A 20,931-nucleotide genomic window follows, 5' to 3' on the forward strand; every position below is an offset into this window, starting at 1 on the left:
TAACTATGCTTTAATTGATTGGTTGATTCAAAAGAACTTGTGACATAGTTCAAAGTAATGAATTTTTATGAATTTTTCGATACATTTTTAGTAAATTTGCGGTACAATTAAATACTCTAATTTTTACCGGAAAACTTTTTTTCCATCTAATTTTCTATAACCCTGAACTTCCTCATTACAGGCTCAAAAAATACATAATATTGTTCCTACGTGAAACCGATACATAATATTGGTCTAATTATTTACTGTTACTTTGTATGTTACATGCTGTTTGATTTTGTATGACCGAGTTTGTTTCAATAAATAAAATAAATATCCCTTTGCTTTCTTCCTTACAAAATACAAAAAAAAAAAAATTTAAAATACACATCAATTAATTATTAAAAAAAAAAAACATATTCGTTAAGTTCAGAACGAAGAGAGAAAGTTTTTAAAAACTTACCTCCTGTGGTGCTGATGAAGACCATGTCTCGATGCAAAACCTTTACCGCAGTCCGGACAGAAGTGAACCTTGGGTCGTGGTGGAGTAACTAAGTGAGGAGTCTGGTTGGCTATCACCGTATTACCCGTATGCTGTAGGACACTGGATCCTGATGATACTAACTGCAAACCCTGCGTCCCACCTAGAGTCAATTTACAAATCAGATGATACAGTCGTTTAAACCTTCACAATCTTGTAATGTAAAAATAAATATTTATGGGTTAAGTAATGGATTGACGATATTCAAACTACAGGATGCGGCGTAAATAAAAATAGATCTATTCTGAGAGACAGATTTATCATTATTACATTTAGATTGCTCTGAATAGCAAAAAATAAATTGTGAGGCTCAAAGGGGCAAAATTTTACAGTCCCCAAGATTATAATCAATTAAATGAAGTCCGAAGGGCCAAATTCTCTAGCATGTAACAGTCAAATATTAATACAATTAATTTACAAAAGTTATTATTGATTAAACTTCTTAGATTTTCACGGCCGTTAAGATGCACAATAAGTTATTGTGCAAAAGTTATTATTGTTTTGTAAATGAACGCTTCAAAAATGTATACAGTTAAAAAAACGTAAAAATCAGTCTGTGACGGCTGTACATCTCAACCATCTTGTCAAGTTTCTGTGATGAGCAACAAGATCAGAAAACGACTGGTATCATATACAAAAACCTTTTTTCCAAATTCAATTAGCTTTTGAGTGTAACACACTGTGTTTAATATGTACAAACCTTGATGCGCTTGTGTGGGATTGAGGAAATTTCCAGGCTGCAAGGCGGCCGTGAGGGCACACAGATCTGTCACAAATGTGCGATCGCCCGTATGAAGTCGCACGTGTAATGCCAACGCTTCCTGCAACATAATACGCATTTACAATTTTTCTTCTTCATTTTGTTTTTAATTTAAATGTATTGTAGTGACTGCTCATTTTAATCAACTTTGTAAGATAGCTTTTCATTTTGGTAACATTAAATCATCATCACGCTCTATCCGCACCCTATTCTATTAAAATTACTGATGTTTCTACCATGAGCGATCTGGGTGTTTTGTTCGATTCGAAATTATTATTTAAAGAGCACATTATGAATACTATTAAAATACCTAACAAAGCTGTAAAAATATTAGGATTTGTACTTAGAACCGGAAAAGATTTTAATAATATAAACACATTAAAATATCTTTAGACATCTCTAGTTAGAAGCCAACTAGATTATAATTTTCCAATATGGTCAACTTATCAAATCACTTTCTCAGATTCTAATGAGAGAATTCAGAATAAGTTTCTTAGATGTATTAATTTTAAGATGGGTTTTTCTTGTAATCAATTAAATTATAACAAAATTTTAGACTCTCTTAAATTAACTAAATTGCAAGAACGAAGAAGATAGACCGAACTTACGACTTTTTATAAAATAATAAAACCAATCTATGATACCCCTGATCTACTGAAATTGATGTCATTCTATGTACCGCCTAGGTTAAGCAGAACATCAACAATATTTTATTGTCAAAATTCTCGAATGGTAGCTCAATATAACTCACCTATGTTTAGATAACAGAATACCGGGAATGAATATGCATCATATTTTGATATATTTAGTTTATCTCTGCCTAACTTAAAAAATAAAGTGACCAACATATTTTTATCAAAAAGAGCAAATCAACTTCAGGATTTTGGGTTGGAATAGTTATAATTTAATTGATTAACGTATTTTGTAATTGTATAATTTCTTTAAAATATATATGTATTTCAAGTCATTTATAATGTGTATAGTATGAATGTATTAATATTTCATACTCGATTTATTTTTTTTTTTTTTTTAAGCACTCTTTACACCACATATATTATGTAAATGGCAGAAATGTCATATATAAATAAATAAATAAATACCGCTTAGGGCACTGCATTGTTTCATCCGCCTGGACACGGGGTACTAAATTACAGTGCTATCAAAAAAAGTCAAAGAAGTGAAAGATATGTGAATTGATGTTTAGAACTTGGTCTGCTACCAATGAAATTGGAACTAAATTATCACACACCATATGTAATAAGTTTACGATAAAGATAATCACAAATATGAATTGTTTAACTTACCTTAGTATTAAAGCAGTTTCCACACTCTTGACAAGAGTATCCAGAGGTTGTTTTTTCCTGAATAGCGCCATCTGGTCCAATGAGCTATCAAAATAAAAATAACTTGAGACACTGTTCCTCTCTTACGATTACAATCTAATTTGAATTGATTATTCATCTTTTTCTTTTTTATCCATGTTTAGAATTTACGTCAGAAATATTTTAGCCTATCTGTACAGTCCTTCTTTGTGATAACAACCTTTAGGTTTGTGAACAAACGAGCCATCTTCCAATAAAAACAATATGTATGAACTATAAAGTTATTTTACGAAGTAATTTAATTTCACGGTAAGATTAAGAGCATTAGAATAATTGAGCTTAACAAAATATTTATTCTCTTCACTATCTAACAAAAGGGTGGCCAGACTAAATATTATGAGAAGTATCGTCATTGTGAAAAGCAGTACATATTTCTCTTCATCAGTATTAATTAAGCTATCTTGCTAAACATAAAGATTCATAGAATCAAAACCTAATATCTGCCTAATAAAACAAAAAGCAAACATTTTATTAAATTAATTTAAGTGAAAACTTGTTTGTCGTTAAATAATATACAGTAAACCCCCTTTTCACATTTTTCAAGGGAGCAAGAAAGCTGAGGAAAACGCTAAAGTGAGGAAATGAAAAATGTATGGAAAAAATGGGAATTACATAAAAATAAAATTGATTTGCTATTTGTGTGCATATACTTCCAGAAAAACCAGATAAGTGGAAATTGTCAATATTTTTTTACCTATTTTCAATGATTTCACTAAAAATATTTTGTTATCTGTTTTTTTATTTGATTTAAAAACAGAATGTTAAAATTATTTTATGTGTAAATAAAAAAAAAACAAAATAGAATTTAGAATTTGCATAAAATAACCTTTTTATTTATAATTTTATTTATACGGTATCACTTTTTTCTATGGCATCACTAAAAACAACAGTCATATAGATCGCGGCAAAATTATTTCCACTTTTATGATAACTTTTTAAATGTCGCAATTTAATGATATTAAAACTTTATTGTTTCTTAACGATTGTCAACTGCGTTTCATGATTTGTACAAGTCAATACGACGTTTTTGTTCAAATGAAAATTAAGACTAACCCTAAAGGCAGACAGTTAAACAAAAAGGTCAATTACACTGCACCTACTTTGAATTTAGATTAAGACAATAATTTATCCTTTATTAGTTGTTTACCTGTTTTTATTCTTTATTCATGTGGCATACGCAGTGGCGCGCGGGCCGCGGTATCATTATTACGACATAATATTGGCTTTTTTGACACATCAAAAGAATTCCGAAAATTTTAAAGCGTAAAACCGGGTTGATAAAAATTTAAAAAACATTAATTAGGGGGAACATTTGTACGAGAATGTATGAAGAAAAATGGGTCCTGAACATTTCGGTGTAAAAAGCGGGAAAACATAAAATCGAGGAGCGTAAAAACGAGGTTTTACTGTATTTATAAATCAAGAAAATTAAGGAGACTAGGATCGAATTTATAAATAGCCGAGTGTAATAGAAAGCAGATAAACTGTTTTTATGTAAAGAAAGCAAGTTGCCTTATAATGGGGTGAATTCTGACTTGGATTCGTATGGCTTCCGGGTGTGTAAAATAGTGCATGAGATCTTGCTCTAAAATATTTACTTGGAACAGGCGAACTGATATCTTTCAGTATATTTGGATTATGTATACTCCCAGAAATTGACTTCTAAAAATGTTTCTTAAGAAAAATATGACGACGAGATTCGAGGGTGTTGTAATCCAGCATCCCTGCTAGAAATAAGGATGGATACAAGAACAAATAATTATTATATTCTTTAAGATTTGAGAAAAGCAAAAATCGCTTTTGAACTATTTCAAGAATGTGGTTCGAATCAGAAGGATACCAAATTATGAAACAGTATTCTAGTATGCTGCGGACAAATGTATTATACATTGTGTTTTGCAATTGTGTTACTGAAAGATCTAGAATTTTGAAGTACAAATCCAAGCATCTCACTAGATTAGACTAAAACGTATAATTCACTTAAAAAATAATAGTGAGATCTTTGATTTGGTGAATTGCGTGATAAAAGTACGTTATTCGTATTGTTAGGAAATAGAGATGTTTTTTTGGAGCGAGTATAACAAATAACGCAACGCAAAATATACAATTAATTGGAAGATGCCTTCTAGTTGTTCGGGTTCACAGGGAGAGATACCTGCACAGCGGAAGGCTTTTGTCTACCGTTGTCTGGACCCACCACTTGAACTATCTGCGGCTTCATCTCCTGCTGCTGGGACGAGCCGGTCTGCTGGCCAACGCTCACAGTGGTCACGCCGCTGCCAAGGGAGGGGTGGAGGATCTTGCAGTGTTGCTGGAGGTCGTTCTTGCACTTGAAGGCCTCTCCGCAGTCGATGCACGAGAAGGGAGAGTCGCCCGTATGCAGTCTGGAACATGCGCTACTCATCAATTTAAATTCAGTTCATTGTGTATAAAAAGCTTTTGAATTAACAGTACAATTTGTAATCCATATTTTTTTTAAATGTTTGTAGACAAAGACTGGATTTCACCCCATGGGAAGTTATTGACATTAACTTACAACAGAGATGGGGATCATTTGAGGAAAGGAAATATGGTCTATAAGTCTAAGCATTTAGAGAACTTATGACTTGCCACTGGCTGGTTTGAGTGGCCACTTTACACACTGTAATATTCACCATTCTACCTTTATTTAAACATCCGCAATTCCTCAACTCTTCCATCTGTTGACTTTTGTGAAGTGAAAGAGCTGAAACCTTTATTGATGTGGGTGAGGTTATTGGGTTGTATTTTTCCACCTAGAAACAATGTCTGATAAACAGTTTTTCAATTTCTATACCTACTTATTCAACTCTTCCATCTGTTGACTTTTGTGAAGTGAAAGAGCTGAAACCTTTATTGATGTGGGTGAGGTTATCGGGTTGTATTTTTCCACCTACTAAACAACGTCTAAAAACAGTTGTTCAATTTCTATATCTACTTACTTTTATAAAGTTAGTTGAATAAACAAATGACAGGTCATAAGCCATGCAAATGCCTAGACTTCCATATTGCCTTCTCAAAAATGTATTCCCTCTCTGTTTATTTTTTTTTTCAATCTTAATAACTCCCTAGGGCGTGGAATCCAAGCCATGTCTACAAAAATTTGGACAAACTCGAAAAATTGCTGCCAATGGCAGTTTTAAAGCGATGCAATTGTCTAGATATCCATATTATATTATCAAAAACTAGTTCGTTTCAATGAAGATTTCCATAATATCCTAATTATGATTATTCAGTATTTAGAAAGGCAGACTTACTTCATGTGCGCAACAAGTGTCCTTTTCTGCAGGAACTCCTTTCCACAGATGGGACAGGAGTGCGGTACCCTCCCGTGCATACGCCCATGATTGACCAGCTGAAACTTTCTGGTGAAGGCTGAACCACAGTCTGGACACACAAATGGGTTCAGTGACCCGTGGAACCTTGAATGCATCACCTGAAAACCAATAAAAGGTTCGTACATTGATCCAAATTAAAAAAACCAAGCAGAAATCTTGTATTTAACTTTGGTGATGGCAAATGGGGTTCTAGCTGTCAGAAGGGTCGCAGTGAGTCACATCTCGCTGGAGGGTGTGATTGATAAAATGCTGCGAAGACCCAGTTGCATTCCACCAACTAGTCCGACTCGTAAGTGTCCACATCGCGATCCCCGGGCAATGGATCACACTAAAAATGATGTGATCACAGCAGATAACGAGAGGATGAAAGGCGAGTTTCTGGCGTCTCCAAACCACAACCAATCAGCTAAGAGAAGGTAACCCCGACAGAAAAATCTACCAGAGAAGGCAACGGGAAACCACTCTTTAGAAAAATTGACTTATTAGAGACTTTTTTTTTGTTTATCAAGAGGCGACTCACCAGGTGATCCTTTTGTGCAAAGCTCTCTCCACACTCCTGACACACAAAGGGCCTCTCTCCCGCATGGAACTTGCTGTGTGTAACTAGGTGCCTCTTCAGGGGGAAACTACGACCGCAATCCGCACACACAAATGGCCTATCTCTACTGTGAACCTGTGTAAGTAAACATGCATACGATTAAATAATTTCTAAGCATTTTTTTGAAAATCACAGCATCGAAAAAGATTAACGAATGATAACATATTTATTGTTTTTTTTAATGATTAATATTTATACAGGATTCCATTTTACTAAAACTACAAATAAAATTTTATACAGATTATATTATTAACATTTTTTAGTATCATAATACAAATATAGAGACTGAAAATCTGTGATTTACTTCAATTTATTAAAGTTTACATATGTAACATAATGTGGAGTAGGTGCTACAAAATAAACACCAATATTTTTATAAAGAAATGAACATCTACATGATGCAATAACTTATATTTACTTATAAATTATTAATTTCCCAGTCTGAAGATGCCCATTAAAGGGTGAAAGCGCTAATTGGTCAAACAAATAAGTGGAAGTGTACTAAGTATTCTGAAATTAATAACTTATATGCAAATATTTACAAATAAGTTATTCATTTAAAATAAGTTATTACATCATTACAATGGAATTCCATCAAAAATTGTCAATTAACTATTTAAATAAAAAAATATCTATATATTGCCGTCATAAGCAAAAAGGCAGTTATTTGCAATGGTCATATTTTGAGATATGTGAATTTTTCGTATATATCAATTTTATGCTAATTTAAAATAAAGTGTAAATAATCATAAGTAAAAACACAGTATCTGTTTCTAGGGCACAAAACCTGTGTGTGTCATATACCTCTACACTGAGTTTTTGCTTATGGATCTCTAGATATTCTGCTACTGCTTAAAAAACAACATTTTATCGTTTTTTGTACTGAAATAGTTTGTTTACTACTCGTAGCTATCGAAATTTCTTGTAGAATATTATCACAGATTTAACTCATTTTGTCAAAAAAACTGCCTTTTTGCTAACGACGACTTAACTATTGATAGAAATATGCATTTGCACAATATTCCAATACCGCACACTAATGCACACTAATAAGTCAATATGCTGCGTTATACAACGATAATAATTGGATATAATTTGTAGGTTACACAGAAATGATATTCAAATTATGGATTGTGAGCATTAAATTTGAAACATGTAAAAATAAAGTCAGTCACTTACCCTGGAGTGTGTTAGCAGATGGTGCTTGAGTGTGAAGGATTTCTTACACTCGTGGCACTGAAACGGTCTCTCCGCAGAGTGGAGTAACAGGTGCGTATTGAGGCAGTGCTTGTGAGCAAAGGCTTTACCACAATGTGAACAAGCATGGGGCCTCTCACCTGCAGCAAATAACGCACCTATTTAAATACTTTAAATGCAAAATGCCCATCGTCCTTAAAAAATAACATTATTGTATGTCGTCACCCTCAAAAGAACTCCACATTTTTTTAAATGAGATATAGGCATTAACATACAGCTATAAACATAACAAAAATAATACGATTCTTAGGAAGATTTCAATTCAAATAAATTAGTATTCCAATCTATTGTATGCCACGCTTGAAATTGCTCTACAGTCCTGTTTCTTGGAAACGATACAGTTTAAAAAAAATCCAGATAAGCAGAACTGGGCAATGAGAGTTGTATGAAAGTATGGTCAATACGCCAAAATTGAATTCATGTAAGAGAAATTAAATATCCTGGATATTGAAGAAAGAATACTGTTCAATATTCTGATTTTAATTCAGAATTGAAAAACAGACTGGTTCAGGGATGCAGGTTAAGAAGCTTTTTTTTTTTTTGCACCACAACAGGCCAGGAGGCCCAATTACAGTGGTGAATTATATCACAGAACACCCAGGCTTGAGAAAAATCACATTTTTAATTTTTGTGTTCTCACCGGGAATCGAACCCGGAACCTTCCGAGCGTGAGTCAAGCGTCTTGACCACTACACCACGGAGGCCGCCATTAAATATAATAAAGATTTTCACAATTATGAAATGAGAAGTTAGGGTGATTTCAGGCTTCTTAATGTAAGACTGACGGGAACTCGGAACAGCCTTTACTATAAAGGTTTTTAAATGTTTAATAAGTTGCCAGACAGTCTCAGGGAAGCTGGAAGCGTCTCCACTTTTCGATAAAAATGCTTTGCTTAAATTAGGGAAAAATAATATATTATGTAAAATTACAGATAAACTTAAGTTAGGTATATTTATTTTGGTTAATAATAATAATGTTTGGATAATTTATATAGCGCCATTTTTGTGAAAATCACCTCAAGGGCGCTGTACAATAAATAAATTTGGTTATTACTATACTAGTCAGTAAATTGAAGTCATATTGAAAATTTACAAGCTAAATAAATAAATACATATATACATACATTTTTTAATAATTTAATTGATTTGTATTACCGCCTTATCCAGAATACGAAATATTACAGTGAGAAAATCACAATAAATATCTATATACACAGATCATATTTATTGTAGCCCAAAATGCTTGCCACTATACTTTGATGATTGATACGCGGATATAACTTTGTTAAGAGAGGGCCCTAGAAAGGGCATTAATTTGCCTATTTGGGACACGTCTAAAATAAGTTTGGAGATTAATAATACTTAACTGGTTTATAAAATAAAAGTACCTACTTCTTTAAAAAAATTACTGTATGTTTCCTAATAAATTGTTGAAAAGGGTTGTGGTCCGTGGTAGTGTCGAGCTCATGGACCAGGGTCTGAGATTCAAACCCTTACCTACCACAACTTGTTTCCCATTTTCTAACATGGTTATTTACGACTAGCAGAAAATGGTCCCAAAATTTAAATATTCAGATAAATAATAAGAATGGAAATACTCATTTTTGAAAAATATATACATTTAAAATGGTTTGAAATAATACCAATTATATTTACCTGTGTGTACTCTACTGTGCGTAGTAAGATGGTGTTTCAACAGAAAAGATTTTCCGCACTCATCGCAGGAATATGGACGCTCCTTTGGCATTGATGAAGGAGTCTGAAGAACATCAAAATAAAATTCATATATATTACAAAAAATACCCTCAAATGAGTAATTAATACCAAGCAAAAATTTAGATGTAAATAAATAATTATATAATTTGATCTTTAAAATGAATTATATATTATCATATCCACGCCACATGGTGTATAGGGCACTACGTGGGACAATAATCGCAGCATATCAGGATCATTTTTTTGCTACATGAAGATAAGATCAGTCTTATGCTTAAGATGCCAGTCTAGGGTTGGTATTCGTTCGAATGCATTGCTAGTACTATTAGCGTGCTAGCGACGTGTTCTCTATCCCTGCGAGAGCGTTCAGAGTCGCACTGCAGATACAATGTCATCCTTGTCGAGAATCGAACCTGCGACAGTAAAGCTGTACAGTACAAATGTGATTCGTACACTTCCTTTACCTTGGGTGAATGAGAATTATTGGTCCCCGGCTCCTGCTTAGTCTGCACCAGTTGCATCTGCTGCATGTTCTGCTGCTGTTGCTGCTGCTGCTGCGGGTGGTCAGGGGACACGCTGCCCGAGTCAGGCCCCATTCCCTTGAGGCCCCCGTTGAGCAGCGAGTGGCCCAGCTGGCCCGAGTCCAGCACGGGAAGGCCCTGCGCCGCCTGTAATGCCCGCTTCATCAGGATCTCGTTACACTCCTCGGCCGTCAACTGGATGGGCCCGATGGGCGTCATGAAGTGTTTTCCTGGTATGTTCGCTAAAATAATAACACTTATTATAACTGCATACTCATTTATTTACAATAAAAATAAGAAAATTTACGTTTTAAATCCTAACCGAGTGTCAATTAAAAAGTATGTTTTTAATATAGTGAATGACTTTGGGAAAATAAGCACATTTGTAAGATATAATATCAATAATATCGACAGTGGAAGAGCAAAAGTTCCTAAGCGGCGTGTAGCGGCTTTACAGAAGAGCCAATTAAAGCATTTTTGTTTTTTTTTATTAATAAAAAAATCTCATTTATACCTATTATTTTGGCGTAATTCCTGGATAATTTAAGTTATGCCTTTTCTCTGTCGATATATACTATAAAGTACGTTCATCGTCCATAATATCAGTAGTATTATGCAAATATCAGTGATTACCACATTTCTTATTTTTTTGTTAATAAGTAAATTTTGTTGTACAAACATTATACCTACGACATGAATAACAACAATCAAGAGGAACTCACATGCGATAAAACTTTGTGTGTGGTTTTGTTGCGTCGTTCGATTGGTGGCCGAGTGTGGAAATGTATCGTTAACGAGAAACATTGTTCTTCTTCCTGCTCCCCCTTTACTGCCTTTATCTTGGGATTGGGGAGACTTGTGAGCTGCTACCGTCAGAGTCGTCTCCGAACTCGATATCTAAAATAACAGTAAAATTCTTGTAAAAATTCACCATTCTCTAAATTTTACTTCAATAGATTAATTGAGTAATGCAGACTATTTCTTTAAATAATTTTCAACCATTTGTGTGCAATACGCCTGTCAACGAACTATGTTTCTATGCCCAGAGAGACGGCCATAATAAAAAAAAGTGCATTAAAGATTACAATTTTAGCTGTAAGTATGCTTTTTAAGTCATTATTTTCTAGATCGTCTAAAAATTTAGTGGCCTGCTGGATACTTCCATAATATGTAACAGCATGTGCGTACAATATATTTTACAATTTTATTTTAAGCCTTTTCCTGAAAATACTCCCTTTCTTATAAAATTTATTTTTAAAGAAAAATATGATCATGCCAAATAAAAAAACAACTGTATGGTTAGTAGGTATTGATTTTTAATGATTAATATTTAGCTTTCAAAATAGACTAATTATTTTTTATGACTACATTGATACGTCAATCAGTGTCAAAATACACAAAAATATAAAAAGGTTAGGAAATAATATTAACTTTGACATATTATTTTTAGGCTTTAGACAAATACGCAAAGCGCAATTTTACTCCCTTATAAAATATAATAAACATTGTGATTAAATTTGGAAATTCTTCTCATAAATACGATTTATTATGTATGTAAAAAACATATTGTTGCTTTCTATAAAAAAAAAAATTGTGCAAAAACAGAAATGAAAAACTTTTGCTAAAGACTAAATTATATTAAAAACTAAATGTAGCAAAAATGAAATGTAATAGAAAAAACAAATAAAACAAAACACGTCACGAGCTAGAACACTCCAGTAGCGAGATGAGAAAACAAAAAAAAAAAAAAACTTGTTGTTTTTATCATAATACTTGTCGCTAAATTCATATAAAACTGAATATAAAAAACAATATTGTCTTTCTTTAGAATTAACATTTGCATACCCAAAATTGATTTATTTATTCTTATTTACCTACACATCTGGTAGCGGCTCGATAATAATGTTTGATATATATGTTTATAGCACTTCAACTAAACAAAAAAAACAATAAACAAGCTCGCTTCTTCATAGAATATTAAGTAAACATTTTCATTGCAGAATTAAATAACATTTTTACAAAAGTAAATCAAAATATAAATGGAGATAACTTGTGTTCATTTATTGGAAGTACTCTGTAGTTACATGACTTAAGTTATAAGTAAGTACCGCTAAATGAAAGTATGCTTCCTAATGCACAAATATTGCAAAACAAACCAAATACTGCCTTGGGTCATTGGGAATATTGACGAACTTATGCTATACAATGTATTGCAGATAAAAAATCTTGTGTGCATAATAAATTATATTCAAAATAAAATGTAGTAGTAATGAAGTTCATTTGATTTTCAAAATGGTTTGTTTTAATTATAATAATCAAAATACATAAATAGTTTTATTCCACTTTTATTTATAATTTTTACCAGTGACTGGGTTTCGTCGTGACCACAACATCTATTTTTATTATTGTAAACCAATTTTTGTTATTATAATTAAAATGCAGTTATACCAAGAAACGTCAGTAGAAAAACTCAATCTATGGTTTGTTTTCATCATGATACTTATCCCTAAATTCATATGAAATTGTAAGACGTACTTTCATGGGCAAGAATACTGTTTTATAAAGATTCAGTAGTATATGGCATAGTAAGCAGTGTAAAAACATAATTAATGAACAATTATTTATAAGACTTGAAGGAATAAAGGAACAGGTACGACTTTTGCTCAGAGAAATTTATCTTTTGTGGCCCCAAGAGTGTTCAATGTCCTAGATGAACATATTAAGTTTTCCAAAACGAAAGCTATTTTCAGAAGAAGTGTACAAGTTTGGATTATTTGTAAGGGAAAACACCATTGCAGGAGAGTGCTGCGAGACATTGCATAGATACGTATATACTATTAATCGTGTTGTCCAGATGTCCATTAAAATATATGTTTATGTAATAATTTTTAATTTTGGTGTTTAATAATATGCATGCTTCCACATTCCATTATGTTGTATCCCAACTCAACACAGGGCTCGTGGCCCTATAGAGTTAAGGATACGTTATTATTTTTTTGTAATATATATATTTGTATGAATAAATTAAATAAAAAAATATAGTTGTTCAAACATAGTGTGTAATGTGGCCACTTAAACCAGCCAATGACAGTTCATAAACTCTGGAAATGTCTATACTTCTATATCACCGTCTTTAAAATGTTCTTCATCTTTGTTGTATTATATTATATTAATAACTTCCAAGGGGGTTGAATCCTGTTCTCGTCTAAAAGATGTCAGTCTGCCTATCCTGTTTTTGTCTATATTAATAATTATTTATTTATTTAGAATCTCTGGACCCCAATTACAATGGGAAGTTAAGAGTTATCTTCATTTATCAATAAAATAATTATAAAATAATTATAATTTAATATTATAATATAAATTTGGCACTTTGGGCCTCGCTTTATCAGCCCTGCGGGCCTCATTTGAATTATTGAAATCTCAGGAAATTACAATACAAATTTAGAGGAAGTGACGTATTCGACAGAGTGGTTTCATTCCATCCTCTCTGCCTACCTCTACGGAGAAAAGGCGTGATGGTGCATTTGTTGTTGTATTCCAAAATCCGTCTTCTATTTTCATATAAATCTAATTTGATTTGTTTTATCCGAAACATCTACTTTTTTTAATGTGATGTAGAGTAGAACTCCGTTTATTCTAACTCCAGTTATCTGGATTACCAAAGATCCAAATTGTTATCAGGAAATAAAAAATAAAGGAGATTGTATAATTTATTTATATAAAAGGCAATGTTTGATGGGCTGAATAACTACCGGACCGATTTATTATATTTAATACTAAAACAATATCAACAGACATTCTATTCATTTTTGAAAATCACATTCCTGACTAAATTGCATCCCTGAGCAGAGTTTGACATCTGCTAAAAGAATTCTTTATTTTAAAATAATTAATTATTTTATGTTTTGGAATTCAAACATAAACAAGTACTTAGGTACCTACTTAAATTCGGTATTTGAATATGAATTATTTCAAGTTCTGGAATTCAATCATAAACAAGTACCCACGTACCTACTTACCAATGAAAAGTTACAGCATCTTTTTCACGTTTATCCAAACGGTTTTTACTAAACATTATTTGGTAAAGTTTTGTAAGTATACTTAATTATTTTTAATCTTAAGAGCAAACACGGTCTGACTTTTCTTCATACAAACGTATTTTCTCTGAATGGCACTAGAGAAATGATTTTTTTACAATAACAACAACAACAAACTATCACGCCGTTTCCCCATCAGGGTAGGCAGAGAGGATAGAACGCCGCATCACTCTATCTTTGCATTCAGATTTCGCGTCCTCTACATTCATAGATCTTCTCATGCATGCGCGCCGATTATTCTGACTTTTACCATGTCCATCTTCAAGTATTTGTTGGATTTGGTCATGCCATATCTATCTCGGTCTTCCTTTATTTCTGCATCAATGAGCATTTGCATTTTAAATATTTTTAGCCGTTCTTTCGTTGTCCATTCGCTCTACATGTCCAAACCAGCGCAGAGCTCTTTTTTAGACATTATAGATATTAACAATTAGCGTGTCCCTATATTGTTTAGTTTTTAAAAAATGGTTTATAATGGGAAGCAGAACCATTCAAACTCGTAAAAAAAAACACAGTTTTATCTGCAGTTTTCGTATATAAATATAACTATTTTTGGAAAATGCAAAACATATCGACACAGAAATTTTTATTCTGATACTCTGTCTAAAAAAAATACAAAATCGGTTCAGTTGTGAGGTGCGGAAAACTGTAGAGCGAAACGTCGATTTTGTATATTCTAACAAAAGGTCGGACATGCAGTTGTCTTTTTCGTACAGTATCTGGGAGGCAACTGCAAGACAGTGACAGGAAAACAATGTTCGAACACCTATTTATCAAAATTCTATGTCCTCACAATAATTAATCTAAACCGAAAGACAAAAATAATATTGTGCACATACATATCTAATTTGGACTAAATACAATGATTGGTATCAAACTTTCGATTGTATTCATTTAATCTATTTAGCAAGAACTCAAATCTTGCAATAGCAAAGCATTGCCGGGTTCAGCTCGTAACAAATAAAAAAAAGAGCAATTAACTTCGCTGAACATATTTACGTAAGTTTGTAAAGGGTTTCTAGTTTGCTGTATTTGAAAACAATAAAAAAGTTATCTTAGAGTAAATTTAGCGTTTTCTTTCAAAACCTTGACATGATGTGTATGCGCATGGGTGTATGTACGTGTGTGTGTATGTTTATGTGTATTTATGTGTATATATGTGTATGTCTGTATGTATATGAATCATGTGTATCCGAATAAGTTTATATTTTGTTTGTCTGTGCTCTATATTAATTTGTTAACTATTATAATATATTAAAATGTAATTGCCTAGCTTGGAACGGGGTATGTACCCTTGTTAGCTGGGCAAAGTGAACATGGAATTGTATTTTGATAAAAAGTGTGAATAAATAGATAAATTTATTGATTAATCCAATTATCCGGATTTCTGCATATACAGATAAAGTCTGGCACTCATTAATCTGGATAGTTGCGAGTTTCAAATATAAATATATATAAACACATTAGCAATTATGCCGGCTATAGCTGTCAAAATCATGTCTCTCTATAGTCATCAGTGCAAAAGACATTGGTAGTGAAAAGACAGCTGTAACCTATGTGAAACTGAAGTAATTATATGATAGGAGATATTGTGTTTCTATAAAAAACAGACATTTACTCAGTGAAAACCAAATGTCGCCTATATAACTCCTGCATAACACCTATTCACCTTTACGGATGCGAATCGTGGCAACTCACTAGCGCCCAAAATAGTCAAGTTCTGAGTTTTTAAAATAGGGGTCTCAGAAAATTCTTGGGTGTGCGGTAGTTTGACTTTGTGAGGAATGAGTTAATAAGAAAACGGACGCAGCAAACTCAACGGTGACAACTGTCGTCAAGCGGAGGCGATACGGTTGGCTAGGCCATATACTGCGGATGCCTCCTGAGAGCCATGACCACGCTTGCCTACTTTACAAGGCATCAGGTTCTCAACGTCCTGGACGTCCACTGCTGACAGTTCGCCGGCAGTTTATGTCAGAACTTCGGGACGAGAACCTGACTTGGGAGGACGCAAAAGAGTTGGCAGCCGACAGAGATGCACGGAGGCTCTTTGAGGATACCATGTGCTCCAACTAGGGAGCGGACATGGAATGATGATAAAAAACAGTCGTTAAAAAATGTCCTAGTATGTTAGTCCAATAAGATTTACTTCAAACCATCAACTACGGTTCAATCAAAAGTGAAATATTAAAAAAGTAAGAAAGTTATGATATGCGCCCATATTTTTTTGCTCAATAGGCCAGGAGGCCCAATTACAGGGGTGAATTACAGCACAGGGCACCCAGGCTCGAGAAAAACCACATTAAATTTTTGTGTTCTTAATGAGAATCGAACCGAGAACCTTCTGTGCTTGCGTCAAACATATTAACCACTACACAATGGAGACCGCCACCATGAGTGGATTCTATAAGTAAAAAGTTTTTGTTAATGTGTTAACTGCCATTTATATAAATATTTTAATAAAATGGCACTATGTTCCATTATTATTATAATTTGACAGACATTGAACAGTTTTATGGTAAAGCTATAAAATACATACCTACATGTATATTGAAAAGTCTTAATACGTACAAAGGAAAAAAATATGGAGCCCACGCACATACCGTGCCTTTTTAAATTTATGTTAAAAAAATGTAATGTTATGTTTAAAAATATAAACATAAGAAAAATAAATGTAACAGTTAGTTATTTAGAACCCGTTGAAAATGGCCCCCAAAATTGAAATGTTAGGCTAAATCTTTAAAAATTAAATGTTTGTATTAAAAAAAAATTAAATCCTTATTTGAGATCTATTATTGTGACATTATAAAATTAAGCTTTAATACGAACAGTTCACTAAAAACATTTCAACTTTTGCTAGAATCCTAACATTAATTTGTTGTGACCTTGACCACCAACAAAGGGAAAGAATTAAGTTTTTATTACAAAGGAAACTAATAACTTAACGCACCTAGTTGTAATTTGATTGATATTGCGTTGGCTCAGTTGTAAATATAATAAAATCTATTAGGTGTACAAATAAGTTTCGGCCTTTTTTTATCAAAAATGGGTCATTTTGTGTGAGAGAACGGAACCTTATGTTTTGTTTGTCCATCGCTTGTCACTACTTTTTCCCATCTTTCTGGCAGCATACGGATACAGCGTTAGATGAATGCTTCATCTTTTGAGGTTATCTATGAATCGACCCAATTTTTGGTATCTTCATATAATGTAAAGTACTGCTCAGCCAGGCCATGTGGTATCGATCGAAACAAGTAGTAGTACGAAGGGGCAATGTCTGGTGAACACGGCGGGCGGGGTAAAACTTCCCAATTGAGTTTTTCCAAATAGGTTTTGACCAGCACTGCAACATGTGGACGAGCATTATCATGCAGGAGAATAACTTTGTCGTGTCTGGAGTAGTAGTGAGTGCGCTTTTCCTCGAGTACTCGACTCAATCTCATCAATTGTGTTGGGTAGATAGCTCCAGTGATGGTTTCGTTCGGTTTGAGCAACTCATATTACACGACACCAAGGTGATCCCACCAATTACACAACAAAAGTTTTTTTCCCATGAATGTTTGACTTAGCTGTAGATGTTGAAGCATGGCCAGGTGGTCCCCATGACGTCTTTCTTTTTGGATTATCATATGGCATCCATTTTTCATAACCAGTGACTATACGGTGCAGAAAAGCCTTTCGTTTATGCCTGGCAAGCAGCATTTCACATGTGGAAAATCGGCATTCAAAGTTTCTCGGCGTCTGTTCATATGGAACCCAATTAACTTGGTTTTTAATCATTCACAATGATTTCAACCAATGTGAAATTGCTTGTTGAGTCACGCCTACTGTAAATGCAAGGTCTTCTTGTATTTGGCACGAATCTTAATCCAATAATGCTTCCAATTTCGCGTCTTCGTACACTTTCGACCTTCCGCTAGGTTTTTTGTCTTCGATGTCAAATTCAACGTTTTTAAACTTTTGAAACCATTCGCGACAATTTCTCTCACTTAATCAATTTCACCATATGCTTCTCGAAACAATCGATGCGCCTCAGTTGCAGATTTCTTTAAATTGAAGAAGTAAATTTTAGAAAAAGTCCCCGCAAATGACTCTTATTCGGCTCAAGACATGTCATTTTCGCACACAAAAGAATATATTATACCGATAAAAATTCACTAATATTTCAAGGTTATGTTGTTGACAGATAATGGCGTTTTACATCTGACAATTTTAACCATGACTTACTGGTGGCGCCAACTTCTGTCAAACAGCGGAAACATATTTATACACCTAATATATTACCACTTTCGTGTGGTATGTAGAGTTGTAAAAATGCTGTATAATACCTGATTGCTGTGTATTGTACTGGAATTGTACTATACCTTACGGTATTATTTGTATTTTAATTTTTAGGTAAAATATTAAAGATTTCACAATATTTAAAAGAAATAATAACGAAGATGGTCACCGCAGCTCCCACCTCCCTTACGCAGCACACGGCACCCCGAGGCCGCGTACCTCTTACATGTGCATTAGTAGACGTATGGTCCGCATGTGACAGGCATGAACTTCTTACACGGCAGCGCACACACACGTCATTTGATTTTTAAACAATTCCAAAAGCACACCTCCGGCGTGTGGTAGTAATACCAAACACTTAGTAAACGGCCATTTTATTAAGACAAATGTTTTACAAAAAAATAATTAAGTACATACTTAATGGATTAAAATCCAAGACATAAAATATAGATTTTTCACCGTCATTCCCCTTTCCGCACCAAGTGGTGCATAAAGCACTGCATTGGTAAACCAAATGCAGCGTATTTTGATATTTTTTTTAATGAAGGTAAGGCGATCAGTTTTATGCTTCAGGTGCCAGTATAATGAAGTATCGCAGTTCAAATAACCTTTAAATTCGAAATTTCACGTCCATCCTGCCAGGAATCAAACTAAGGACCTCGAGAATGGTGGCCAAACACATATAACACTATACATCGAGGCGGACTTATCTCGATTCGATTTGTTTGTTCAGGATTTTTACCATTTATCGAGTCGAAAACACTCATCAGGGTTCTTGTTCCATTGCACACACAATACTGTATTCATTGTCCGCTTGGACACAGAGAAGATAGATTTTTATCTACCTAAAATCCATAATATTTATAGTGGCAGCCGTGTAGTGGCCAAGGCGCTCGCCCAATGTATAAAATGTTAGATCACAAAAATTATCGAGGTTAACCTCAATTTAGTAAAAATAGGAAGGTTATCACAAAAATAGTGAATTAAAAGTAAGTAATTCAGTTCTTAAAAATGAAAGATTTTATAATTAACATTTGATTCCTAAAGCACTGTTCAGAGGTTCAAATTAGTTTTAAATTGCAACAATTTTTAAATATTTCATAATATGCTAATATTTATTTTTTAAAAACCTAGCCTTGAAATGTAATGGGTCCTTGTTTACATTTAAATAATTGATCATCGATTCAAAGGTTAGGTTGAATCTACTTGGATGTATTCATTGAAAGCCGTAAACCATAAAAATGGTATTTGTATTTCGAATATATTACATTGTATAATTGCACATGTAAAATTATGTAAACATTATGCGTTCAAGTGTATTAACTACAATTTTATTAATAAAATCTATTGATGTGAAACATCAACAATTTCAAAGTCATATTTTAGAAATATATGATGTGTTAATTCTTTTTAAAGAGGGGAATTTTTTTAGGGAATTTATAGATAAGTAATAGAGAAAAAACATTTGAATTGTACAATATGACTTCCAATTCTCTTACAGTTGAGTTGAGTCGATTGAATATATTTTGAATTTTGATGAAAATGTATTATTTATGTTTTGATCAGTTCGCAGCTTCAATGCTTACCGTATTTCCCAAAGTATAGCTAAGGTTACTACTGGTCCCATCAATGTCGCCCCCTTTTGATATATCCGAGGATGTTGTGAAGCCCCAGGAGTATCCGAGGCCGGACACATTGGTCGGAGTAGGCATACACATTGTGAACACTTACAGAGACGTCATAAGCCAGAACATCTCTCAAATAACAGCCACTGTGCATCCTCAAACCACAGGACTCCCGGCTACCGGCAGGCGTACGTCATATTATAAACCCAGACACTTCCGACATCCGAACCGAGTGCGAATCACGAGTATTTTGCCAATTATTCCGCAAGATTCTCCAAAAACCGACTTCGTTTACCGCCTTTTCAGACAGCTGGTGGAAACAACCTTATTGCAAATATCAATAAACCCAGCTTGAGAATGTGTTTGATTACTTTAAATTAAATGCGATTGTTTCGAAAGGGTTGATATGAACACTTGTTTTTGATAGATTGTCTAAACGTTAAGATCCAAAGAGACGCTAGTCCTAAAACTGAAATTAGATTGCCATCAATTCGAGCATTTGAACGCGGGCACTGAATTCGTAACAACAAACGACGCTAAACGAGGCTTTCAAATACAAGCAACCGAATACATGTAAAGGTTTTAACACCGACAACACACACATTACGCGCGGTGATACGCCAACCTAGGAGGATCGGTCGCCATTTTATTATTTATGGATGTTTGCGTAAATACCAATCAATTAATAAATAATTTCCCCAGAAATAATTATGTTTAGCCAACTTAGCGAAAATTATAAAAATGAGGAACTTTAAACGTTTTGTAAAGTTTATGGCAACTTTGATTTATTAGTAAGTAGGTGCCATAAAAAAATA

At 33.5% G+C, this 20,931-nt stretch overlaps 1 protein-coding gene across 7 annotated transcripts in view; it reads right to left on the bottom strand.

The window, feature by feature from the left end:
* The window catches only part of LOC148276010 (uncharacterized), a 30,186-nt gene extending 9,390 nt beyond the window's left edge, over positions 1–20,796 (bottom strand). For 2 of the 7 annotated variants that reach the window (XM_088234903.1, XM_088234902.1), the window contains exons 1-11: positions 20,078–20,771; positions 10,833–11,007; positions 10,054–10,352; positions 9,530–9,632; positions 7,796–7,953; positions 6,539–6,691; positions 5,938–6,116; positions 4,860–5,058; positions 2,585–2,668; positions 1,221–1,341; positions 443–623 (exon numbers count right to left, since the gene is read on the bottom strand). In XM_088234903.1, coding sequence (XP_088091029.1) covers positions 443–623; positions 1,221–1,341; positions 2,585–2,668; positions 4,860–5,058; positions 5,938–6,116; positions 6,539–6,691; positions 7,796–7,953; positions 9,530–9,632; positions 10,054–10,352; positions 10,833–11,007; positions 20,078–20,209 — 1,784 coding nt within the window. In that variant the 5' untranslated portion in view covers positions 20,210–20,771. Of the gene's footprint in view, positions 1–442; positions 624–1,220; positions 1,342–2,584; positions 2,669–4,817; positions 5,059–5,937; positions 6,117–6,538; positions 6,692–7,795; positions 7,954–9,529; positions 9,633–10,053; positions 10,353–10,832; positions 11,008–20,077 lie in introns of all 7 variants that reach the window. The other 5 variants (XM_088234899.1, XM_088234897.1, XM_088234904.1 and 2 more) reach the window with 4 other exon arrangements.
* Between the last annotated feature and the right edge of the window lie 135 nt (positions 20,797–20,931).

This window comes from Micrasema longulum, unplaced genomic scaffold, assembly GCF_059751315.1.
Source record: "Micrasema longulum isolate JH-2025_06_02 unplaced genomic scaffold, ASM5975131v1 h1tg001298l, whole genome shotgun sequence".
Taxonomy (NCBI): domain Eukaryota; kingdom Metazoa; phylum Arthropoda; class Insecta; order Trichoptera; family Brachycentridae; genus Micrasema; species Micrasema longulum.